Source organism: Rhinatrema bivittatum, chromosome 15, assembly GCF_901001135.1.
Source record: "Rhinatrema bivittatum chromosome 15, aRhiBiv1.1, whole genome shotgun sequence".
Taxonomy (NCBI): Eukaryota; Metazoa; Chordata; class Amphibia; order Gymnophiona; family Rhinatrematidae; genus Rhinatrema; species Rhinatrema bivittatum.
Window position 1 is genome coordinate 80029707 of NC_042629.1, and position 23526 is coordinate 80053232.

Below are 23526 nucleotides of genomic sequence, written 5' to 3' on the forward strand. Positions count from 1 at the left end.
CAATCCCAGATCAGGAGTGTCCCACTCCTTAATCAAAAGGTCAGACACCGACAAGTGGAATGGAAACGACCTCGCTGGACCTCTGAGACCCAGCATCACCGGATCCATATTAGGCCCAAACCTGGAATCCTCCTGAGGGACTTCAATTCCCAGCTCGTCGAGGATGAACGGAATTAGAGGCCCCAGTTCATCCCTTCGAAACAAGCGAACCACTTTGAGGTCATCCCACTCCACCGGAAGGGAGCCCATTTGCTTGGTCATCCAGATCCCCATCCGTACCCTGATCAGGAGCCGGCCGCAGAGACCCCCCTCCTGATCTGAAGATGCGCTGTCCCTCGGACTGACTACGGAGCGAAGTGGGATGCTTCTCCTTGGGCGCTCCTCCGTGCTTCGGCGCCTGACCCCGCTTTCGGGCTGCGGGTCCCCTGCGATCCAGCTAGTGCCCCTGCCACTTCCCAGCCTTGCGAGCCTTAAAAGCTTTGTGCATTAAAAGCACAAAATCCGAGGTGAACGATGAAGAAGACCCATCTGAGTCATGCCCTTCATCACCCCCTGCTGAGTCCTCCGCAACTCCATCCAAACTGGCCCCCCCTGGGTGCCCCCAGTCGCGGAGACAATGGGGGAGGCAAAGGCCCATCCCCCATAGCAGCCTTCTCCTGCTCCCTCATGGTCCTTAAAATGGCCTGCGTTCCCGCACTGAGCAGGAACGGATCCGGGGCCTGCCTATTCAGAATCGAGGCGCTGGCCCCCCGACGCAGTCGTGATCCACCCCCCGCCGAAATCGCTGGGGCCGTGACCACCGACGACCTCTCCCCACCAGATAAACACGCCGTGCAAATACCGGCACGGGAAAGCCGCATGCACACGCTGCCACACGCAGCACAGGCCGCACCACGCAGCATGAGCAGCGCTCTAAATTTTGGCCGGCCGGAGAGAGGAGACGCGAAAACAAAGGCCTACCCGATCGGAAGCTGTCCGCGATCTGAAGCCGATCGCACAGTACAACACCCGCGGAGAGAAAGCAAGGCCGGCAGAGCAGGAGAATTTAAAGGCACAGTACTTTAATTTAATTAAATGCTTTAAAAACTGTGCAGGGGCTAACTGAAGGTGGGAGCCCGAGACCCCCAGGACCACCTTCAGCGGGCAGTTACAGGGTCCTCAACCCTCTGCTCTTGAGTCTCAAATACCAGGGGGATGGCCCCACCAGGACCTAACAACCCCCTGGGAGGCTAAAGGGGAAGCTAGCTAAAAGATCAAAAAATCTGACCCCTCGCTAACCATCAGGACCTAACTCCGAAGCCTGACAAAAAAACCCCAAATAAATCCTGACAGAAAATACCAAACTCCAGGGAAGCACCTCTTCCACCTGCTGGAGACAGAAGAATACTGACAGACTCTAGCAGGGCCTAGCCCACTGGGGGCTGCTTAACCCACTCAGAAGCCCAATTCCCCTTACCCCAACGGGAGTAGGAACGTCGCTACGGAATACTTAGCACAGAGACCAGGGAGAGTCCTACCAAATATACCTTTAATCGTTTCTGAATCGGAAAGTAATTCTTCTTCCATTTTTTTTTTTGGTTTTTTTTTTAAACTTACCTGGGCTCAGCACTTACCGGCTGAGTACAGAAACGGTCTCTGGCTGCGGGGGGAGAGGGCTTTGGCTGTCACCGAACTCGGCTTCCTGCACCCGCTGCCTTTCAGCCGCCAAAGCAGCAAAGTCCAGGCTGGGAATCGCCTACTGGACCAAGACGCACCACTGAGGGATCTCGGAAATCACCTCAGGAATTCTCAACTCGGGGACAGACCCTTAGCTATCACCGCAGGAGAGCGGGACTCAATCTTTCTCCAATTTAAAATGTAGAATTTCTCCTTCCAAAAACTACAATAATTCCCATAAGGAAAGGTACGTCCACCATCTGCTGGAGATGGAGAATACTGGAGAGCTGAGGTTGCGACAGGGGTATATATGCTATGATGTCAGCTTTATAGCCTTACTTCGTCTCCATCTGCTGGCAGGGGAGCATAACCCATTGGTTTTGAGTCCATCTGGCTACATGCTAGGAAATATTCATATTCCCATCACCTTCATGTGGTGGAGGCTATTCCTTATATGCAGTACCCTTTCTGTTCAGAAATATTTCTTTGTTATTTCTGAATCTACACCCTTTCAGTCTCTTAACATAAGCCCTTGTTGTTGAAGTTCCTGTCCACTAAAAAATACTTACCCCTTATGCATAAGTTATACCTTTGAGTTATTTGAATGTCTCTATTACATCCTCTTCCCTCTAGAGAGTACATATTTAGGCCCTTACCTCATAAGCTTATGGTGCAGACTCTACAGCAATTTGGTAATCTTTCTCTGGATTGTCTCAACTTTATGTCCTTTAAATGCAGCTTCCAGAATTAGACCCAGTACTTCAGATAAATAATTACCTCCTTTTTTCTACTGGTAATACCTCTCCTTATGTATCCTTATATTCTTTTGGCTTTCACTATTGCCTTATTGCACTATTTTGCCATCTTGAAATCATCAGATATGATCACCCCAGATTCTCTCCTCTTGGGTGTATACAAGTACCTCATTTCCTATCATGAGAGGGATCTTGAGACTCAACACTTTAGATCATCACTGTTCTAACTCAGGGTTCATTTTCAAAGCAAATAAGTTATTTTCTTAGGTGAAAGAAGAAAAAAAAACTATAGGAGGTATTTGAATTAATATCTATACCATGGCCCGAAAGGGAAGAAGTTCCCAGAGCAGCAGGTTCTGAAGACACTAAATCCTGTTTATAAGTCACATTTAAACACAGCGACTAATTGGTCAGCAAGTGTCGGATTTATGGTCTAAAAAGACCCTGGCAGCTTAATCGCAGCTGTCAGAGGACCTGGATTCCATCGAGCAACTTTCAGTTTGTCTAACTTATCTAGTAAATAAAAACAATTCTGCTTGAAAGAAACAAACACTTCATCTTCTGTTTCTTTTTTTCTTTTATTTAGAAAAACTAACTCCATGACATTAAAAAGTTGCTCTCTCCCTCTGACCCTATACAAATTAGACAAGGGCTAATATCTTCTAATTCTTCATTAGCAGATCATATAACCAATCAATGCATCATTCTTTTGGTTATCATACAGTTTGTCCAATCACTTATTGCCTCATATAACTAAGTCCAATTACTTATGCAACACCCCTTTTTCAACCATTCTAGCTTTCATCAACCATGTAGGAAAATTGGTTCTTACCTGCTAATTTTCGTTCCTGTAGTACCACAGATCAGTCCAGACTCCTGGGTTTTGCCTCCCCTCCAGCAGATGGAGCCAGAGAAAGTTTTACTGACACTGTAACAATCTGGTGCTCCACCTGCAGTCTGCCAGTATTTACCTGTACCCAAGCAAAAATGGAAAAAACATACCAAAATGGGATTCGAACTAAAGCCCATCTCCTGCCAATGAGCAGGCGGGGGAGAAAACACCAAATCTGAACAAGTTTTATAACACCTAAAACAAACAGAATGTTCAGAGCCATCACCTGAGCCAGAAATTGCATTGGAAAATCATTAGAAAATACGACAGCAGCACCGATTGAGCAGACTCTCCAAACCCAGGCAGGTCTCTGGACTGATCTGAGGTACTACAGGAATGAAAATTAGCAGGTAAGAACCAATTTTTCTTTTCCCTGTATGTACCCGGATCAGTCCAGACTGCTGGGATGTACCAAAGCTTCCCTAAACCAGGAAGTACACTCTCTCCAAAACCGCCAGTCAGGAACCTGGACATCCAGGCAACACTCCCTGAGATCCAGCTGTTGGTGACTGAGGAAATCCGCTTAAGCATTGTCTAGTCCCGCAATGTGAGACGCCGCCAGCATCTCCAAGTGGAGTTCCGCCCAGTGGACTAACTCTTGTGCCTCCTGTGCCACAGCTAGACTCTTCATACCCCCCTGTCGGTTGATGTACGCCACCTTCGTCATATTGTCAGACAACACTCTCACAGTCTTGCCCTGGACACGAGGAAGAAAGGCCTGTAACACCAGGCGCATTGCCCGAGTCTCTAGGCGGTTGATGGACCAAGACGTCTCCTCCGGAGACCAGAGGCCCTGAGCCACTTGAGCTTGACATACAGCCCCCCAACCGGAGAGACTGGCGTCGGTTGTGACCACTATCTAGTCTGGGACCTACAAGGGCAACCCGCGGGTCAGATTGTCCCAACACAGCCACCAATCCAGACTGGCCCTTCCACAGGAAGAGGCAGTGGAAGATGAAACTGCTCCGAGACAGGATTCCACCTGGAGAGCAAGGCCGATTGAAGAGGACGCATATGAGCGAAGGCCCAAGGCACCAATTCCAAAGTGGAAGCCATAGACCCAAGGACTTGTAGGTAATCCCAGACCTTGGGAGTCAAAGTGCTGAGCAACCCGGAAATCTGATTCTGGAGCTTGAACATGCATTCCTCGGTGTTGAAGCATGCTCCCAGAAACTCCAGGACCTGAGATGGCTCCAGCTGGCTCTTGGGAAAATTCACCACCAGCCAAGGGACTGCAAATGCTGTAGGACCACCAACACTAACTGCTGGCAGAGGTCCTCCGACTTCGCTCGAATCAGCCAGTCATCTAAGTACAGGTGGACCAGGACACTCTCCTGCTGTAGCGTCGCTGCTACCATCACATCACGTTTGTAAAGGTTCTCAGCGCCATTGCCAATCCAAATGGCAGGGTACCAAACTGAAAATGCTCTCCAAGGGTCATGAGCCTGAGGAAACTTTGATGGTCTGGGCGAATGGGCATGTGAAGATAGGCCTCGGTCAAATCCAGAGAAGCCAAAAACTACCCCTTGTGCACTGCAGCAATCACCAACCTCAGCGTTTCCATCCGAAAACAGAGCACCTTGAGTGCTAGATTCACCTTCTTTAAATCCAAAATCAGGCAAAAGGCACCGTCCTTCTTCGGGACCACAAAGTAAATGGAGTACCTTCTGGACCCTCTTTCCTCGACCGGCACTGGTACTATGGATCCCAAGAGAGGGAGATGAGAGATATTTTCCCGAACCACTGGTTGTTTCTGTACATAAGAGTAAGGGGACTTCAAGAACAAATCTTTTAGCAGACGAGCAAATTCTAAAGCATAACCTTGTTCTATCACACTTAGGACCCATTGGTCCGATGTAATCTTGGCCCACTCCTTGAGAAAAAACTTTAAGCGACCGCCAATGTGTGGAGCAGAGGAGTGGGCCGGCACCACTACATTGGAAGGTACTGACACTAGAGGTTCTTGGAGCGGAACCATTTCTGACTGGTCTCCAGCCTCAAAAGGACTGGTTCCAAAACGGTTGCCTTCCAGCTCCCTGCCTCTGACCCCCAGCCGGAAGACGAGCCGGACGGAAATGCTGCTTCGACCGGAAACGAGACCACGTTGAGAAGAAACCTATGCCAGGCCTCAGTTTGTCCTCTGGCAGCATGTGCCCTTTAGTCTCCCCGAGAAGCTTGACCAGCTGTTCCAAGTCCTCTCCAAAGAGCATCTTCCCCTTGAAAGGCAGTGATCCAAGCTGGAACTTAGACCAAACATCTGCAGACCAGTTTCTTAACCAAAGGAGGAGATGGGCAGAAAGTGCAGACATCACTGATCTCGAGGACGTGCGAATAAGGTCATACAAGGCATCCGCTCCATAGGCCACTACGGCCTCTAGCTGCTTGGCCTGCTGCACTTCTTCCACTGACAATGCCTTGTCGGACTATAACTGTTTCACCCAATGCAACCCGGCACAGAGCATAAAGCTGCTACACACAGCGGCGCAAATGCCCAATGCTGAGACCTCAAAAATCTTTTTGAGATGTATCTCCAACTTCCTATCCTGCATATCCTTGAGTGCCACCGAACCAGCTACCAGGATCATGAGAGGTCTAGAACAGGTAAATGTGAATCAATTATTTACTCTTTCGGATAATAGAAGGACTAGGGGGCACTCCAGGAAGTTAGCATGGGGCACATTTAAAACTAATCGGAGAAAGTTCTTTTTTACTCAACGCACAATTAAACTCTGGAATTTGTTGCCAGAGGATGTGGTTAGTGCAGTTAGTGTAGCTGTGTTTAAAAAAGGATTGGATAAGTTCTTGGAGGAGAAGTCCATTACCTGCTATTAAGTTGACTTAGAGAATAGCCACTGCCATTAGCAATGGTTACATGGAATAGACTTAGTTTTTGGGTACTTGCCAGGTTCTTATGGCCTGGATTGGCCTCTGTTGGAAACAGGATGCTGGGCTTGATGGACCCTTGGTCTGACCCAGTATGACATTTTCTTATGTTCTTATGTTCTTATGATCGTCATCTTTTTCAATACGGCTGATACTGAAGCATCCACTTTGGGCAAGCGCAGGAGGTCCAACGTGTCCTCAGGCAGAGGATATAATTTCTCCATGGCTCTGCAAATCTTTAGGCCCGTATCCAGAGATTCCCACTCCCACAGACCAATTCCTTCACCGACTGGTGAAAGGGAAACGTTCTGGTCGGCCCTCTTAAGCCCCGCGATTCGTATCCGCCTGGGGCTCCTTAATATCTAGTTCACTAAGAACAAAGGGGATCAGGAGCTACAATTCTTCCCGGCAAAAAAGAAGGATCACCTTTGGGTCATCTCCCTCCACCAGAGGAGCTGAACCCTGGGCCTTATCCAGGTCCATACCATGTGAACGAGGATCTCCCCCTGACGGGACTAACTCAGGGGAGTCCTCAGCCTCCGAGGTATTTGCGAGCTTCCCCTGGGGCAGCTGGTGGGTCAGAGCCCTCCCGACTCTTGTCGCTCCACCAAAGGGAAAGGAATGGGGTCTTTTAGCCAACAGGAGGTCTTGACAGTCCGTTGGCTTAAGGTGGCGGCGTTCAGCTGCTCTTTTGTGCAAAAAGGCCTCGTGCATAATTAGAATAAAATCTGGGGAGAAATCCCCTGCTCCCTCGAGCTCCTGATCCAGGATGTTTTCCTCCTCTGCCTCACACAGAGAAACCCGGGGCCTCCGGAGTTCTGGAGGCCTTGCCAGTAGCGGGAGCAAAGATAGACAAAATGGCCACCATTCCTGCCAAAATTGGGAAGGCAACACTGGACTGTTCATCGTCTCCTGCGCCGACTGCAGAGGAATGCTGCCTGTTCGTAGCCCCCCCCTCCCACGCTCCCCGAGCTGCCTTTACTGCTGGTGATGCAGCGGGGCAGGAGCCAGTAGAAGAAAGCTGCGAGCGTGTGTCCCCACACGCCGTGCACTGCCGACTGCAGGACATAGCAAGAATGGCGCCAGGAAAACTTGTGCTGCACTCTTTTTTTTTTGGTAGCTACCAAGTGTCCGGCACACCGATCCAAAAGAAAAAATGGGAGGGCTGAGCACCACAAAACTCCGAGGCGGAGAATCACCCGATCAACTTTTAACCTTATACATTACTGTTGCTGCAGGCTCCGGCTGACCATCGGGCGGGGGAGGGAACTGGCATCACCAGATATCTCCCTCCTCAGAGGGTAAGGCAACAGGCAGAGTCAGGGGTTTCCAAGCCCTCCCACTAAAAAGCTCCTCTACCTGAAGGGACCTACCAACCCCGCAGAGAGGGCTGAAGGAGAAAGATCTCCAAGTTCTTGAACTTTTAATTTATTTTTTTTTATATTCTACCCCCTTTATAATTCTGACTGCAGGATTTGCACCACCTTTCATCTGCTGGAGACAGAAATACTGGCAGACTGCAGGTGCAGCACCAGATAATGTTACAGTGTCAGTAACACTTTGTCTGTCTCCATCTGCTGGAAGGGAGGCAAAACCCAGGAGTCTGGACTGATCTGTGGTACGGACTGATCTGTGGTACGGCCTGATCTGTGGTACGGACAGCTCTGTGGTACGGACAGCTCTGCGGTATGTACAGGGAACATGCTGGGTATCAGTTGTAAATGCTTTTTGTAGTAGAGGTGCTGCTAGCCCTATATTATGGCTACTGTCTAACGCCTTTCTAAAAATATACCATTTTCTAAGATGATAACTTAGAGAACAGAAAACAACTAGCTCTGCAGAATAAAATGTAAAATATAAAATGCTCCATTGTTTCTCAATATAGCTGACTTAGAATATGAAGACCTCAAAACCTAAAAAAAAAAATGGTTTTTTGTACTCTAAATTCTACACAAGGGAGCACTCATAAGTTAGATAACAGAAATGGAAGGACTTACCAAGCGCCCACTTTTGCCACACAAACTGGCATACTTAAGCCATGTCCTCATGTCCTCATGAGGGTTGACAACCAATGACTGAACCATAAGTATTCTCTGCCAGTCCTCCACAATCCTCTGGCAGCCCTGAGAATAGAAGCATAAACAGCATCTTTTTATAGCAGATTTTCACAGAGGACAGCCGGTAAAACAAGCTCGAGCAGCTGCAGTTTGGGTATTGCTTCTCTGTGGCCTGAGGCAGATATAATCCATAGGTCAGCGACTGTACAAATCTCTCAGGGAAGCATCCAGCAGCTGCTCAAGATTTTGTCTACCCACAGGGATAGAGGTTTGTGCTGAAACTAGCATCTATAGGTATGGGATATCTGCTTACCACCACTGGTTAGGAAACCTTCAAACCAAACATCTTCAAGACATTTTTGAAATGCTAATATAGTTCTGTAAAATGAGCAAACTTGAGAAAACTCTGAACATTCTGGAAGGGATGCAGTCTGAAAACAAAGTTCTATCACAACTTCTCAAGGGCCTGCCAAGCCCGTACCAGCTACTAAAAACAATCTGCTTTTGCTGGGGAGAGGAGACGTGAACGGTCAAGGCAAGTACTTTGTGCTTGCTGATTGGCAAACACAGATAGTTTATCTTTGAAAATTATCCTAAGGTACACGGATTTGCAACCTCGCAGGCTATTTGGAAATCACCCATTCAATGTTCTTTTCTACGGAAATTTCACCTTACCATATTTTATCTATTATGTCCTCCTTTCTCCGATCTTTCTCCCAGCAAGTATATTTGGAACTTCTTAAGCCTCTCTTTGAAGGGTTTGTGTTGCAGCCCTGTATCATTTTAGTAGCTTTTCCTGAAATGCTTCCATCCTCTCAAGGTTTTTACAAAGGTGTGGCCTCCACAATTGAACAAGATGGGGTTTCACTAGAAAGTGACACCAGGGCAACTCTGCCTCTTTGTTTCTTGCTGATAATGCCTCTCCATATCCACCTGAGTTGGCTTTCCCAACTGCTCTATTACACTAATTGGCTACATGGAGGTCATCGGAGACCATCACTCCTACATCTGTCTTGTTTAAGTTTGCTTTTTGTTTCTACATGCACCATCTTTCAGAATCAGCTGCAAATTGTTTGGGTACAATGTATATTTGAGTATTTGCATATTTGAAAATGTATTATGTGTATATAGCATAAAAGCAACTGAGCTTATGCCTACAGCACAATGTGCCAGTGAATGACTACCATATTTGTGTGTGTATAAATGAGAACATACAGCACTCGAATGAAAGTGAATAAACTCACCTGCAGCCTCTCCCACCATGTCTGGCGAATTATCTCCCTGCGTTCTGGAACAAGTTTATACTGGATAACTTCTTCCAGCTCGGACAGCATCTGGCAGGACACCATAGCCTAAAGGGAGAAAGAATTACACTTCAAGTTTATTTATTTATTTATGTAACACTTTTCTATACCGACCTTCATGGTAGAGACCATATCAGATCGGTTTACATCGAATTGGGGAACTGAACCATGAACAGTAACCAAAAACAATAGGTTGAACACGAAGAACAAAGTTACATTTAACAGGGAAATTAAACTTGGAAGCATAGACTGCTGGAAGGAAGGAAAGGCTTCCTTCCAGCAGTCCAATCTTCCATTCCAGCATCCCCAATCTTCCATTTACATCTAATCCAGAAATAATGCAGATAGCACAGGTATGCTCATTTAGGCTTGGCCTTTCCTTACACTACCACAAGCTTGTCCTGGATAAGTCAGGAATGTTTCATCCACGATTCACTAAAGCGTATTCTCACGTCAGGCAAAATGAAAAGAAACATTCTTTTGTTTCATCTCCTTTCTCCATTAGACAGCTCCAGCCTCCATACCTCCTCTTGCAAAGGACTGAAGAGAACTTCAGCTTGATCTTACAGAAGATCAAAAGAAAACTGGAATCAATATTCCAATATTTTAACTGGCTAAGTTCAGGACTAATCTAGATAAACCGCAGGCTTTTAGAATTCCCGCACGCTGATCTGAACTCCTCCAAGTTATCTGGCCAAATAAAACTTATTCTGGATCATTCCGGGGAGGAGCTAAGTTAACCAGGTATATTCAGTACAGCACTTCATTGACAGTACTCTGCAGAATATCCAGCTTACTTTAGCTGGATAACTTGTCTGCTCACCGGCTTACTGAATATGGACCTTGTTGAGTTCAATCTTTTTACGACTACCTACAGATCTTTCTTTGTGGTCTGGGGAAGGGTAGCAGTTATACAACAGGGAAAAATACTTCTGACCCCAAATTCCTGTATTTACTTTCAAATTGATTTAGGAGTCTAATTATTAAAGAGCATTAATGCAGAATTCCACTGCTCATTTAGTCCAGAGTTCGGTGTTGTGGGAACGTATCTCGCAGCCCTACACTGGCTACCAGTTCCATGGTAAATTAAATTCAAGCGCTCATTTTGCTTTTCAAAGCCCAGCATAATTTGGTCCCACAATGTATTGTCCTACAGTCCAAAAATATCAGCCAAGACTTTTGCACCGATCAACTTAATGTCTTCTGGAAATCCCCTCAGTAAAAGAGATGCATTTAACAGAATCAAGAAAATTACATTTACTGGCTTGTGGGCTGCCACCAAGAGCCGGCTTATTTACCAGACACAACTGATTGGCCCGGCTCTGCCGCTCCACTTGGCCAAAGACGCTGCCATTCCACAAGGCGGGGGAACATGACAGTCCTTCACCTTCGGGCTGCCTCCTAGGCGCATGCCGACATTTAAAAGTACTGCACCGGGAAATTTGTCCTCCAGTGCTCCCACATGACATCACACAGCCATACAATGCCAAAATGCTTCAGCAACAAATCGGTTATCCTTGATGGCGCGAATTGCTGCTCCCTCCGCGTTTCCAGCTTTGCCTTCAGCCTGCCCAGCCTTGTCTTTGTCTCTTCAATCTGCCTAGACCTGCCTTCATCTTTTCAGCCTACCCAGCATTGTCTTCGTTTCTCCAGCCTGGTCTTCATTCTCAACCTGCCATTGTGTCTTCAGCCTCGTCCAGCCTTGTCATCGTCTTCCAGCTCTATCTTCCTCTTCTCTAGCCTGCCCTTGGACTGAAATCTTGAAACTGACCTTAGCCTGTGCCTCTTGTACTCTTACTTGCTTCCTACTTCGACCTCAGCCTGGACCATGACCATCCTTACTTGCCACCTGCCTCGACCATGATCTTCCTTGCTTGCCACCAGCCTTGACTTTGACCAACCACAGGAATTATTTTTTTGCTCGCGCCTCAAAGACTGCCATCTGTGACCTGCTGGGTCCTGGAACCCGAAGGCTCAATCTGAGGGTAAAGGGGCTGGTATAAGCGAAGCTCCAGCCCAGTCTCTACACCATCTGCTCTGCCAGTTGGCGGTGAGGACCTACAGGACTTTCCTGATAGGCTGTGTCAGCCTCACCGCAACAGAAGGGTCCACAATCATAACATTTAGGGTCATGGTCTCTGAGTCTGTGGAATGCCCTCCTGGACGAGATAAGGACTGAGAAGGGTTTTTTTGAGGTTTAGAAAACCTCTTAAGGTTTATTTCATTGCTATGGTTTTCCCTTCCTAATTTCTTTTTTTTTTTTTTTTTTTTTTTTTTTTAAGAGAACACTGTGCAGTCCTTGGTTGCCTGATGATTAGGGTTTGCAAATATGATTTTGTCTTTGATTGTGAGATGCTTAATATTTGTAATTGATTAGGTTTTTATCTGTTATAAAGTATTCCAGGTCTATAACAATATTTGTTTTAATTATACATGTATAGTTGTTATCCAACAAGATTCGTGGATTGATGGAATGCAAATATTTTAAAATAAACAAATAAATGCACATTAAATGGTTGTGTTAAAGATAACATGCACACTTGCATGACCATTAATTTAAAAAAATAGGTTTACATTACAGTTAATGACCTGTATCACATACAAATGTATGCAGAGTAGCTCATAATATTAAAACAGGTTATCATAAATCACGTTAAGCCATACAATTGGTATTAACCTGCCTAAAAGAAAATTATTCCTTACCTGCTAATTTTCGTTCCTGTAGTACTCCGGATCAGTCCAGACCGTGGGTTATGCCTCCCTTCCAGCAGATGGAGACAGAGAAAAACTTGCAGGGTGCCCTCTGATAACCAGTTGCACCCCCTTCGTCCCTTCAGTATTAAGAATATCAAAGCAAAGAACAACCGATGAATGGATCAAAACAGACTCCAAAACTGCGGAGTAACTATATATAGACCTGAAAATACTTGCAGGCAAAGGAACTCAAAGAATCAAGAAAAGGAAAATTGGTTCTTACCTGCTAATTTTCGTTCCTGTAGTACCAAGGATCAGTCCAGACCGCTGGGTTGTGTCTCCCTTCCAGCAGAGGGAGTCAGAGAGAAAAAAAACTGAAAAGGCACCCCTCTTAACCTGGTGTGCCACCTGCGATCCCTCAGTACATACAATATCAAAGCAGAATAACCAATAAAGGAGAACAAATCCCCAAACATAACAACCAGTGGCGGTAAAAGAAACAAACCATACTGCCACATAACATATCAATCAAGAAGATTCCTTCCCACGCCTGTAAAAAACTCTGCCGAGGTAAGAAGAAGGAAGAAAACATACAGAAAAAACAGACTCTCCAAAAAACCCAAGGACGGGCGTCTGGACTGAGCCTTGGTACTACAGAAACGAAAATTAGCAGGTAAGAACCAATTTTCCTTTCCCTGTACATACCAGGATCAGTCCAGACCGCTGGGATGTACCAGAGCTGCCCTAATTGGGGTGGGATCTGGAGAGTCCAGCATGAAGAACACTGCTGCCAAAATAGTCGACCTCCGGATCCCGGACGTCCAAACGATAATGTTTCACAAAAGTATGCAAGGATTTCCAAGTGGCTACTCTACAAATCTCCTGCGGAGAGACCAACTGGCTCTCTGCCCAAGAGGCCGCTTGAGACCTGGTAGAGTGCGCTTTCAATCCTTCTGGTATGGCCCGCACAGCGCAAAGATAAGTGGAGGAAATGGCCTCCTTCAACCACCTAGCAACCGTAGCTTTGGATGCCTTGTGTCCCTGTCTAGGACCAGTCAATAAGACAAACAAATGATCCGATAATCGAAAAGCATTGGTCACCTCTAGATAGCGAAGGAGAACCCGGCGCACATCCAACTTATGCAGATCCTTATCTATCGCAGAAGTCTGATCCAAATTCGGGAAGGCCGGTAACTCTACCGTCTGAATCAAATGAAAAGCCGATACCACCTTGGGCAAGAAGGAGGGAACGGTCCGCAGCGAAACTCCGGAATCCGAAATACAAAAATACGGATCCCGACACGACAAAGCTTGAAACTCTGAAATTCGCCGTGCGGAGGTAATGGCTACCAAAAAAAAACCAGTCTTGAGTGTCAAATCCTTCAACGTAGCCCGCCGGAGGGGCTCAAAAGGAAGACCACATAAGCCCTTTAAATTCAAGCACCAGGCAGGACAAATTTGTCGTACCGGCAGGCGCAAATGCTTGGCCCCCTTCAAAAAACGGGACACAGCTGGATGAGCTGCCAGCGAAAAGCCATCAATCTTGCCCCACAGGCAACCCAGTGCTGCGACCTGCACCCGGAGAGAACTGCAAGCTAGACCTTTCTTCAGTCCTTCCTGCAGGAAGGATAGGATGTGTGCCACCGAAGCCAGACGCGGGGGGATGTTCAAACTTTGGCACCAAGAATCGAAAACTCTCCAAACACGAATATAGGCCAACGACGTGGACGATTTCCGTGCTTGCAAGATGGTAGAAATAACCGAATCCGAATATCCCCTCTTCCTCAATTGCCTCCTTTGATAAGCCAGGCCGCTAGACAAAAGCGATCCGCTCGATCTAAAAATACTGGACCCTGTCGAAGAAGATTCAGAAGGTGGGTGAGATGCACCAGACCGTCGATCGCCAACGAGATAAGATCCACAAACCACGGCCTTCTGGGGCTACCAGAATGACTGACCCCACGTGGTTCTCTATCTGACACACTAGTGGCCAAGGCGGAAACACATACAGTAGTACGCCGCGAGGCCACGGAAGAACAAGAGCATCCACTCCTTCCGACCAGTGGTCTCTCCGACGACTGAAAAACCGGGGCACCTTTGCATTTGTCCGAGTTGCCATCAGGTCGAGGTTTGGAACCCCCCAACGACGAGTGATCAGTCGGAAAGCTGTGTCGGACAATTCCCACTCACCGGGATCTAGATGCTGGCGGCTGAGAAAGTCTGCCTCCACATTGTCCACCCCAGCTATGTGCGAGGCCGTCAACCGGACTAGATGTCGCTCTGCCCACGGCCACCGACCGGCTCCTGGTTCCCCCTTGGTGATTGATGTAGGCTACCGTCGTCATGTTGTCTGACAAGACTCGCACCGCACAATGGGCTACCAGAGGGAGAAAAACACGTAACGCCAGGCGTACTGCCCTGGTTTCCAATCGATTGATTGACCACGTCGCCTGATAACTTGTCCAACGACCCTGAGCGGATTGTGACTGGCAAACTGCTCCCCAACCAGTGAGGCTGGCACCCATCATGACTATAACCCACTGCGGCTCCTCCAGGACCATCCCCTGTAACAAGTGGGCCAGAATCAACCACCAATCGAGACTGGACCTGGCTGGTTCCATCAGTGGCAAAGGCAGGCGAAACTCTTCCGATTTCGGATCCCACCGAGAAAGCAATGCACGTTGTAATGGTCTCATATGCACCCACGCCCAGGGAACCACCTCCAGAGTAGACTCCATGGAACCAAGTACCTGCAAATAATCCCATACTATGGGCAGGGGTAAGGACATGAGCCGATGGATCTGCGCCACTAACTTGAGCCTTCTCTCCCGAGTGAGGAAGACCTTGCCTACCGAGGTATCGAAGCGTGCTCCCAGGAAGTTGACCAACTGGCTCTTGGCAAAGTTCACCACCCAACCAAGGGACTGGAGCTGGAGTAGAACCTTGCTCACTGCTTCCCAACAGAGGCTCTCCTATTTATTTTTATTTTATAGGCTTTTATATATCGAAGTATTGGTGGTGGCCTTCACTCCGGTTTACATTTTAACAACAACAAAATACATTAAAATTCAGTAGGGCAACTTCAACAGGTTCATAATTATAACGAAGAGATAAGGTAAATTTGGAGGAGCAACTTAAAACAACATGGATTATAATAAAAGAAACTTGGGAAAGAGTACATGGATTGGAATAAATAAAAACTTGGATAAAGCCTTATAACTGAGTAAAATACTGATACTGTAGGATGTTAGAATAGACACGTAGTGTGTTGTATTGATGGGGTAGGGGTTGTGGGATATTCTAGCGGTGGGATTAAGAGTATTAGTGATGGATATAGAAGTGGGGGGGATTTGTGGAGAAAGGTGGGATTATGGTGGGAAGAGCGGGGGAGTAGTGGGACTGCTGCGGGTAGTTATATATATTGGTTTATCCAATACCATCTTTGAAAGCTTGTTTGAAGAGCCAGGTTTTGAGCAGTTTTTTGAATAGTTTGGTGTTGCTTTGAGTTCTGAGGTTGGAGGGTAGAGTGTTCCAGAGGTGAGGTCCGGCGATTGAGAAAGCTCTTTTCCTAGTGGTGGTTAGTTTGGCTGTGTTGACTGGTAGGATTTTGAGACGTGCTTTATTGGTTGATCTTGTGCTGTGTTGAGTGTGGTGAATTTGAATTAGGGTGTGAGGCAATCGTGGTCATTGTGGTGAATTGAGCCACTCCGGAGCCACTTCGTCGCAAAGTGGCTCCGGATTGGCTGCGGTGCCCGTGGTTCGCGGACTTAGTTCGCTTGGCTCTCGAGGGTCCCCTGCAGTTAGCTCATCTTCTGCGCCTGCTCCGTCAGGGACCCATCTTTTCGGATCGGGAGGATCACTTCTCCCTCGCGGCTTGGCTTTTGAGAGGCGATGTTTACACTTGAAGGGGTATTCTGATCAGGTCATTTCCACTCTCCTTCAGGCATGACCATCAGGGGTTAATAAACGTGGATAAAGGTGAACCGGTAGATGTAGTGTATTTGGATTTTCAGAAGGCGTTTGACAAAGTCCCTCATGAGAGGCTTCTAAGAAAACTAAAAGTCATGGGATAGGAGGCAATGGTCCTTTCGTGGATTACAAGCTGGTTAAAAGAAAGGAAACAGAGAGTAGGATTAAATGGTCAATTTTCTCAGTGGAAAAGGGTAAACAGTGGAGTGCCTCAGGGATCTGTACTTGGACCGGTGCTTTTCAATATATATATAAATGATCTGGAAAGGAATACGACGAGTGAGGTTATCAAATTTGCAGATGATACAAATTATTTAGAGTAGTTAAATCACAAGCAGACTGTGATACATTGCAGGAGGACCTTGCAAGTCTTGAAGATTGGGCATCCAAATGGCAGATGAAATTTAATGTGGACAAGTGCAAGGTGTTGCATATAGGGAAAAATAACCGTTGCTGTAGTTACACGATGTTAGGTTCCATATTAGGAGCTACCATCCAGGAAAAAGATCTAGGCATTATAGTGGATAATACTTTAAAATCGTCAGCTCAGTGTGCTGCAGCAGTCAAAAAAGCAAATAGAATGTTAGGAATTATTAGGAAGGGAATGGATAATAGAATGGAAAATGTCATAATGCCTCTATATCGCTCCATGGTGAGACCACACCTTGAATACTGTGTACAATTCTGGTCGCCGCATCTCAAAAAAGATATAGTTGCGATGGAGAAGGTACAGAGAAGGGCAACCAAAATTATAAAGGGGATGGAACAGCTTCCCTATGAGGATAGGCTGAAGAGATTAGGGCTGTTCAGCTTGGAGAAGAGACGGCTGAGGGGGGATATGATAGAGGTCTTTAAGATCATGAGAGGTCTTGAACGAGTAGATGTTACTCGGTTATTTTCACTTTCAAATAATAGAAGGACTAGGGGGCATTCCATGAAGTTAGCAAGTAGCACATTTAAGACAAATCGGAGAAAATTCTTTTTCACTCAACGCACAATAAAGCTCTGGAATTTGTTGCCAGAGGATGTGGTTAGTGCAGTTAGTGTAGCTGGGTTCAAAAAATGTTTGGATAAGTTCTTGGAGGAGAAGTCCATTAATGGCTATTAATCAATTTTACTTAGGGAATAGCCACTGCTATTAATTGCATCAGTCACTAACCAACCTCTTCCCCTTTTCAATAATATTCCAACAAAAACATATAGGGGATCAATTGCTCGGTGATAATCTTGTACGGAGGTAGTTCTATGAGGGTAACCACTTTATGGTTATCCTCTTGTGTACCCCTGTCTATTATTCTTTTATTAATTTTTGTTTAATTTACCAACTTCTTTTGCTTTTTGTAATTTTCAGTTTTTCTTAAAATCCCTTCTCCCCTGCTGCTTTTCCGCCCCACTAATGTTTTATTGCATACTTATCGGGACGTCGCCTCTATAATATCTTATGGGCGCGGAGCTGCTCGTCCGACACGGGCCATGTTTCGGCACGGAGTGCCTGCTTCAGGGACTGTGGGAGAATAAGCTGTGTCCAACAATGGGTTCACAGCATGTGGCAAACCTTCAATATATGAAAAAGTCAATCTCAGATAACACAAGCCTTATGAAGCCTTTATAACTAATTTAAGATCACAAGACCCACCTGGCTTTTTTCAAAAAACTTACTGTTATGCCGCTTTCCTTTGTCATACTCGGGACGCCCGTAATGCTTGTCTGGGCGTCGGCTTCATTCTAACCGTTTATATATCCCTCAGAGTGAGGCAATTCATTCTAACCGTTTATACATCCCTCAGAGTGAGGCAATTGAGGTCATAACGGCAAAGTTAACGTCAACTGGTATACGACGGAGAACCCCAGCAGCCTTCATCCAGGAACTTGCCAGCATTGCATTACAAGAGAACTACTTTATGTTTTTAGGGAAGTATTACAAACAAATCAAAGGAACAGCTATGGGGGCCACCATGGCCCCCGACTTGGCTAACTTATACATGTCAGAGTTTGAGGAAAGATGGGTATACCGGAACAACTATGAAAGCCACATTGAATTGTGGAAAAGATTCATCGATGACATCTTTGTCATATGGCATGGAGAAGAGGAGGAATTGAAACTTTTTGTACAATGGTTGAATAGCTGTAATCCACATTTACGTTTTACAAGCCAACATCATAAGAACAGTATACCGTTTTTGGACATTCAAGTCATGCTCACAGGAGAAGGATTTCAATTCACTATATATCGGAAACCCACAGACAGAAATACACTGTTACATTATTCATCTTTTCATCCAAACCATCTTAGAAATAATTTACCAGTTGGGCAATTCCTCAGGTTGAGGAGACTGTGCTCCACTGTCACAGAATTCAAAACACAAGCAATAGACATGACTAAAAGATTTTTGCAAAGAGGGTATCCAGCAGCCATAGTAAAAAAAGCGTATAAAAGGGCCAGATGGGCCAATAGAGAGCTGCTCCTCCAGCCCAAAATCCATACTGAAAGTGAGAAACTGATTTGTGTGTTACCACACACACCACAAACTTATATGTTAAAAAAAAGCATATTAAAATACTGGCCCATTTTACAAGTTCATTCCAATCTGAAGGAAAAACCCACTTTCGCCCTCACAAAAGCACAAAATTTGAAAGATTTGATAGTACATTCTAATCTACTACCCGTACAAGTTCGAAGTCAAAATATAGTAATAGGGCAAAAAGCATGTGGAAAATGCAGTGCATGTCAGTTCATGCATGAAGGCACGGAATTCTCCATCCCTGGCCGAAGGAAATACACCTACAAAGGCAATTACACCTGCGACTCAACAAAAGTTATTTATGCGCTCTGGTGTACCTGCCACAAGGTATACATTGGCAAGACAATGCGTAAGATTAAAAACAGACTTCAAGAACATGTCAGTCGACTTAGACATAAAATAGAAGGGGCTCCTCTAACAGACCATTGGCAACTAATGGGGCATCCACCAGAAGACTTCAAAGTGGCGGTCCTTTTTCAATTACAAGAACACCCAAGGGGAGGTGATCTCAACACAAGATTGACACAGATGGAACAGAAATACATATATACATGGGATACAGTGGACCCAAAAGGACTAAATCGGGAAATTGATTGGACAATATTCTGGTGAAGTTCAGTTATCAGCACCATGTATTATGGAGGACAACATCATCCCCTATCATAAATATCACACCGGGAGGTTCGCTAATGCCCGCAAGGAAATGGCAGACAATGCCAGGATGCAAGAACGTCACCAGCCTCAGAGTAATTCAATGTGAAACAATAAAGAATTTCTGAACAGAGTCATTTAAGAATAGAGACAATGGAGTCATAGCTACATCACTGATAAGACGAGACAAGATAATGTTTCTCAAAAAATCCATAATTTTTATTTGATAGATAAACGTGGGAGACAAATTCATAAAGATACAAAAGGTGTTTGATTCATAAACAAGCGCGGCTGCCAGCCTCGCTGAGAGACGCACTCAGTTGAATTAGACCTGCTCGCCAAACGGAAAAAAGAAAAAAAGAGTAAATTGAAAGCGATCAGCCCCGCCTGTAAAACGCCCCTGGGTGAATCAGACCCGCCCGCTAAAAAGAAAAAATTGAAAGTGACTAACCCCGCCTGGAAAACGCCCCTGGTTGAATTGAAGCCGCCCACAGAGACAATCAGGTCCACTCACGCCGGAAATTCAAGACCCTATTGTGATCATCCACACCTGAGATAGCCTTGGTTTTGACGAAGAGGAGGAGGTAGGTTTCCCAGGCAGGTTTATATAAACGGTTAGAATGAAGCCGACGCCCAGACAAGCATTACGGGCGTCCCGAGTATGACAAAGGAAAGCGGCATAACAGTAAGTTTTTTGAAAAAAGCCAGGTGGGTCTTGTGATCTTAAATTAGTTATAAAGGCTTCATAAGGCTTGTGTTATCTGAGATTGACTTTTTCATATATTGAAGGTTTGCCACATGCTGTGAACCCATTGTTGGACACAGCTTATTCTCCCACAGTCCCTGAAGCAGGCACTCCGTGCCGAAACATGGCCCGTGTCGGACGAGCAGCTCCGCGCCCATAAGATATTATAGAGGCGACGTCCCGATAAGTATGCAATAAAACATTAGTGGGGCGGAAAAGCAGCAGGGGAGAAGGGATTTTAAGAAAAACTGAAAATTACAAAAAGCAAAAGAAGTTGGTAAATTAAACAAAAATTAATAAAAGAATAATAGACGGGGGTACACAAGAGGATAACCATAAAGTGGTTACCCTCATAGAACTACCTCCGTACAAGATTATCACCGAGCAATTGATCCCCTATATGTTTTTGTTGGAATATTAATTGCATCAGTAGCATGGGATCTTCTTAGTGTTTGGGTAATTGCCAGGTTCTTGTGGCCTGGTTTTGGCCTCTGTTGGAAACAGGATGCTGGGCTTGATGGACCCTTGGTCTGACCCAGCATGGCAATTTCTTATGTTCTTATGTGGAGCCCCCCATCTGCGGACAAGCAGCGTCATTGCTCCCTCGGATAGTTCCCGATCTATGCGCTGATGGCTCAAGAAGTCCGCCTGAACATTGTCCACTCCGGCGATGTGAGACACCGCCAGGCAGGATAGGTGCTGTTCCACCCAGCCCATGAGCTTGTCCGTCTCCCAAGAGACGTGACGACTCTTCGTCCCTCCTTGACTATTGATATACACTACCGTGGTGGCACTGTCGGACAGGATCCGCACCGCCCTGTGGTGCACCAATGGGAAAAACCTTTTCAACGCCAGACGAACCGCCCTGGTTTCTAGGCGATTGATCGGTCATTTAGCCTGCTCCGTAATCCATAGTCCCTGGGCTGACTGAAACTGACACACAGCCCCCCCATCCGGCAAGACTGGCATCCTTGGTCATGACCACCCATTGTGGCATTTCAAAGTCCACCCCCTGAAGCAAATGAGGTAGATTGAGCCACCAATCCAGGCTGTTTGTGGAGAAGTCCGGCAGAGGCAAGGGGGCTTGAAATTCCTGAGACATCGGCTTCCATCTGGAAAGCAACGCCCTCTGCAGCAGGTGCATATGCGCAAATGCCCAGGGCACTAAATCTATAGTGGACACCATTGAACCCAGGACTTGCAGGTAATCCCACGCCGTGGGAATCGCTAGACCATGGAGGCGTCGTACCTGGGACATGAGATTGAGCGCCTGGTCCTGTTATAGAAAAACCCAGCCCAGGCGGGTATCGAAACGTGCTCCCAAGAAATCCAGCATCTGCGAGGGCACAAGGCAGCTCTTGGCAAAATTCACCACCCAGCCGAGAGAGCTGAAGAGGGTCAACACCCTGTCAACCGACTGGCAGCAGAGATCCTGGGACTTCGCCCGAATGAGCCAGTCGTCCAGGTAGGGATGGACCAAGATTCCCTCCCTCTGGAGCGCCACTGCTACCATCACCATCACTTTGGTGAAGGTCTGGGGAGCGGTCGCCAGACCAAATGGCAGAGCTTGAAACTGAAAATGCTAGCCCAGGATCTTGAACCGAAGAAATCGCTGATGTTCCCGGTGGATGGGGATGTGGAGATAAGCCTCTGTGAGATCCAACGATGCCAGGAATTCCCCTCCGTGAACTGCCGCGATGACGAAACGCAGTGTTTCCATTCGGAAGTGGAGAACCCCGAGAGCTTTGTTGACGGTCTTGAGGTCAAGGATCGGATAGAAAGCATTGTCCTTTTTGGGAACCACAAAGTAAACTGAATAATGGCCTATCCCATGTTCTTCTAGTGGGACTGGCAGGATTGCCCCGAAGTCGAGGAGCCTTTCGAGGGTCTGACGCACAATTTGTTGTTTCCGCAGAGGTCCACAAGGTGAGAAGAGGAACCTGTCTCTTAGGGGCCGAGCAAATTCTAAGTCGTAACTGTGTTTTAGAATATCCAGTACCTACTGATCCGAAGTGATCTTGACCCACTCCTTGTAAAATAGGGAGAGACGTACCCCCACTCTGGGAACCGGGTCGGCGATCCTTCATTGGACAGATTTTGGAGCGGGGCTCTGAGAAGAACCATCCCGGGAGGGTCTGCATCCCTGAAAGGACTGGGACGAAACTTGGGACCTTGAGGAAGGAGGCTTCTGGGACACTGGTCTTGATTGCCGAAAATGCAAGCGTTGAAAGATCGGGAAGTCCTTAGCCGATCCTCAGGGAGCTTATGTACCTTGTTCTCTCCCAGGGATTTGATGATCTGGTCCAAATCCTCACTGAACAGAAACTTGCCTTTAAATGGGAGAGAACCCAATCGAGACTTGGAAGAAAAATCCGCGGACCAATTCCGAAGCCATAGGAGACGCCTCGCTGAGACTACTGAAACCATCGAACGTGCTAGGACTCGCAAGAGATCATACAGCGCGCATCTGCCCCATAGGCTATCACCGCCTCCAGGCATTCCGCTTGTTGGGCTTCGTCTGGTGGGAGCTCCTGAATACCGAGCAGCTGTTGGACCCATCTCAAACCTGCCCTCTGCATGAGGGAACTACACACCGCCGCCCGGACTCCCAAGGCGGACACCTCAAAGACCCGTTTGAGGTACACTTCCAACTTGCGATCCTGGAGGTCCTTTAAAGCGGCTCCACCAATGACCGGTATTGGTAGTCCTCTTTGTGACCGCCGTACCAAAGAATCCACCTTTGGCACCTTAAGGAGCTCCAGGATGTCCTCCGGGAGAGGATAGAGCTTGTCCATGGCTCGTCCAACTCGTAGACTGGACTCCGGAGAGTCCCATTCCTTGGATAACAACTGTAGGAGCCTTGGATGAAGGGGAAACGTCTTCGCTGGCAGACACAACCCCACTAGTACAGAATCTCCTTTGCAAGCTCCTGAACTGGCCCCCGAAGGATCCTGAGGCACCTCAATATCCAATTCTGAAAGAACATGGGGGATAAGGTGCTCCAGCTCCTCCTTCTGAAAGAGACACAAAACTCGGGGATCATCCCCTTCCAGCTGCGCGCCTGAAGCGGGATCATCTTGATCCTGATCTGGGTCCGCCGGAATCGGATCCTGTGAGCCAGAATAGGGTACTACCCGGGAAGTCCCTTGAGGGGCCCCACCATCCACCCGACAACTTAGGGGGAGGGGGAGCCGGAGGAGAGCCATCCTGTTGACTCATGCATGACAAATATGCATTGTGCGTGAGGAGCACAAAATCCATAGTGAAAGCAGGTGGGGGAGGGGGCCCTCCAGAGTTAACACGGGAGGAGCAGGCTGCCATTTGGCTGTGTTTCAGCAGCGTCTCCCGAATTCAACATGGCCGCTGTTCCCGCGCTCGGCACGAACGGGGCCAACCCC

The 23526-nt window shown here is 47.0% G+C and overlaps 1 protein-coding gene across 8 annotated transcripts in view; it reads right to left on the minus strand.

Moving 5' to 3' along the window:
• MTOR (mechanistic target of rapamycin kinase) overlaps positions 1 to 23526 on the minus strand; it is a 284248-nt gene that overhangs the window by 125936 nt on the left and 134786 nt on the right. For all 8 annotated transcript variants that reach the window (XM_029578927.1, XM_029578922.1, XM_029578924.1 and 5 more), the window contains 2 exons: positions 9488 to 9595; positions 8184 to 8309 (listed from right to left, as the gene is read on the minus strand). In XM_029578927.1, coding sequence (XP_029434787.1) covers positions 8184 to 8309; positions 9488 to 9595 — 234 coding nt within the window. The remainder of the gene's footprint in view (positions 1 to 8183; positions 8310 to 9487; positions 9596 to 23526) is intronic.